Source organism: Oratosquilla oratoria, chromosome 24 (assembly GCF_046742065.1).
Source record: "Oratosquilla oratoria isolate Oo_2021 chromosome 24, ASM4674206v1, whole genome shotgun sequence".
NCBI lineage: Eukaryota > Metazoa > Arthropoda > Malacostraca > Stomatopoda > Squillidae > Oratosquilla > Oratosquilla oratoria.
In genome coordinates, this window is record NC_134800.1 from 16,603,984 (window position 1) to 16,606,483 (window position 2,500).

The 2,500-nt window shown below is 40.6% G+C and overlaps 1 protein-coding gene across 2 annotated transcripts in view; it reads left to right on the forward strand.

The window, feature by feature from the left end:
- Positions 1–1,268: 1,268 nt before the first annotated feature.
- The window catches only part of LOC143038207 (microfibril-associated glycoprotein 4-like), a 2,891-nt gene continuing 1,659 nt past the window's right edge, over positions 1,269–2,500 (forward strand). The window contains exons 1-2 of one of the 2 annotated variants that reach the window (XM_076207210.1): positions 1,269–2,102; positions 2,219–2,320. In XM_076207210.1, coding sequence (XP_076063325.1) covers positions 1,339–2,102; positions 2,219–2,320 — 866 coding nt within the window. In that variant the 5' untranslated portion in view covers positions 1,269–1,338. The remainder of the gene's footprint in view (positions 2,103–2,218; positions 2,321–2,500) is intronic. The other variant, XM_076207211.1, reaches the window with a different exon arrangement.

Here is a 2,500-nt window from a genome sequence, read left to right on the forward strand (position 1 = left end):
TATATATATGTATATATATGTATATATATTTATATATGTATATGTATATTTACATATATATATGTAAGTATATATATATATATATACATATATATGTATGTATGTACATATGCATATATGTAATTATATATATATATATATTGTTGAGACATTATGAGAGGTTGATGTAAGCGGAATAGGAAACACAGGAGTCTTAGTCTTGAGTTTATTCCTAAAACTCAAGACTAAGACTCCTGTGTTTCCTATTCCGCTTACATCATATATATATATATATATATATATATATATATATATATATATATATGTCTATATTTACATATATCTATATATGTTCGTGTGTGTATATAAAGGTATATGCGTGTATATATATAAATATATATATATACATATATATATATATATATGTATATATATATTACATATATGTATAATTGTACTGTATACGTATTATAATATATTGATAGCTAGATAGTGGGTAGATGGATAAATGGCCGTGCCCAATAACATGTTTCGTATTCCACTCCTCTCCTGCTTAGTGGGTAGATGCACATCCGTAGTCTTTTTTACCACTCCCTCCCTTGTAGTTCTCAAACACAACTTTTTACTTACCTTCTGAATTCACTTATATATGACTTTCTGTCACCTCTTGTCATTTCCTCTCATTTTCCCTTCTCCAGAAAAAATATATCTCTGCATATACGTATTTTGATTAAGGTTGGCTAAAAAATATATATGAATTATCAAAAGTAATTTTAACCGACAATATTAAAGAGTAGAAACACCCAAGACATAGCTTATATTTTATATATTAGTACAAAGTATATATTTTTAGGGAAGCACAGGCATACCGAATTACATAAACAAGCAGATTCACGGAAAAACCTGTTTGAAGAAAGTCATTGGCACTAAAGTCTCATTGATGAGTCAGGAAAACACTGTGGTAATATGAGTGAGCAATGAGAAAAAAAAAATGGATTCGACCTTGTGGCTCTTTCGCCCTAGTCATGTCTGTTAAGAGGACCTAGAGTTACCAACGACTGAAACTGCAATATTTTTTTCCATTGAAATGTTGGCTTCTTAGGTATTTATTTTATAACAAAATATAGGAGGTATAGATGTAACAGCTTTCTCAGTTAAGTTATTCGCTCCAACAAATGTCTTAAAGAATACGGTGTTCCAAACTCATGAGATGGAGAAAGGTGGAATCCTGGTCAAACACACAATATATTGGAGCGTCCGTTGACAGGGAGTTCATAGGGCCGTGAGACAACAGAGCTCCTATATGATATCTGCAAAGGCAGCGCCATTTTACAGATTCTCCGTAAACACGACAACAAAATGCACGCAAGGATAGTCGAGCTCCAGCTGGTAGCGGTCTTCTTCTATATTTCGATCACCGTAGTTCCTTGTGGCGGACACAAGCTATCAACGGGCTCTGTCTCTTCGCTCCTGGAGTTGGCGGGGTTCGGACCTTCGTGCGTCAGTCGCGCCCTGGCACAGTGCCACGAGGACAGCAACCCACAGACGCTGCAGCAGTCGCCCTTGTTTGCACTGGCTATTCAGAACATGACGCTGGACATCCAGCAAATCTCAACCTCGGTCCAGGAACTACAGAACACAGCAGAGACATTGCCATTACAAGCGCTGCTCCACACCCTCCAAAACCTCACAAAGTCCTACCCCGAAGCCCTTACGCCCAAGAAGGATTATTCCCGACCTCGACACTGCCTCGACTTGAAGGTGGATGGAGACTCCGGTCGTGGTGTCAGGATGATCTATCCTTTCTCCTGCTGTCCCAACTGGGTTCTCCAAGTCTTTTGCGATCAGGAGACAGATGGTGGAGGATGGACCGTGGTTCAAAGACGCGACGACCTCCCTCCTTACCAGGACTTCTATCGTACTTGGATTGAGTACGAGAGGGGCTTCGGGGACCTGGAGGGTGAGCATTGGCTCGGCCTTGAAAATATTCACCACCTGACGTCCCACAGTCTCCAGGAGCTCCGCATTGACATGTCCGACTTCGACAACGTCACGAGGTGGGCCAAGTACGGTTTCTTCCACGTCCGGGACTCGAGTTCCGAATACGTCATGAACTGCGGAAGGTAATGCACCCTTATGAGAAAAAGTTTAGTGTTAGTGAGTGTAAAGCCTTAAAGCAAAGCACCCTTCTATATATATAACTTCTGTTTCCTTCGTCTTTCCTGTTTTCCTGCAACAGGTACACTGGTGATGCTGGAGACAGTTTGTCATATCATTCTGGACAGAAGTTTTCGACTCATGATAATGATAACGACGAGAGTACACGCAACTGTGCAGTCACGTAAGATACCTTGATTATTTTGATAGCGCCGCACTTCGGGTCGTTACTCCGACTCTCTCGTGGGTGGGGAGTTGTGTGTGTGTGTGTGTGTGTGTGTGTGTGTGTGTGTGTGTGTGTGTGTGTGTGTGTGTGTGTGTGTGTGTGTGTGTGTGTATTCACCTCGGATCTGCTGCAGCCTCT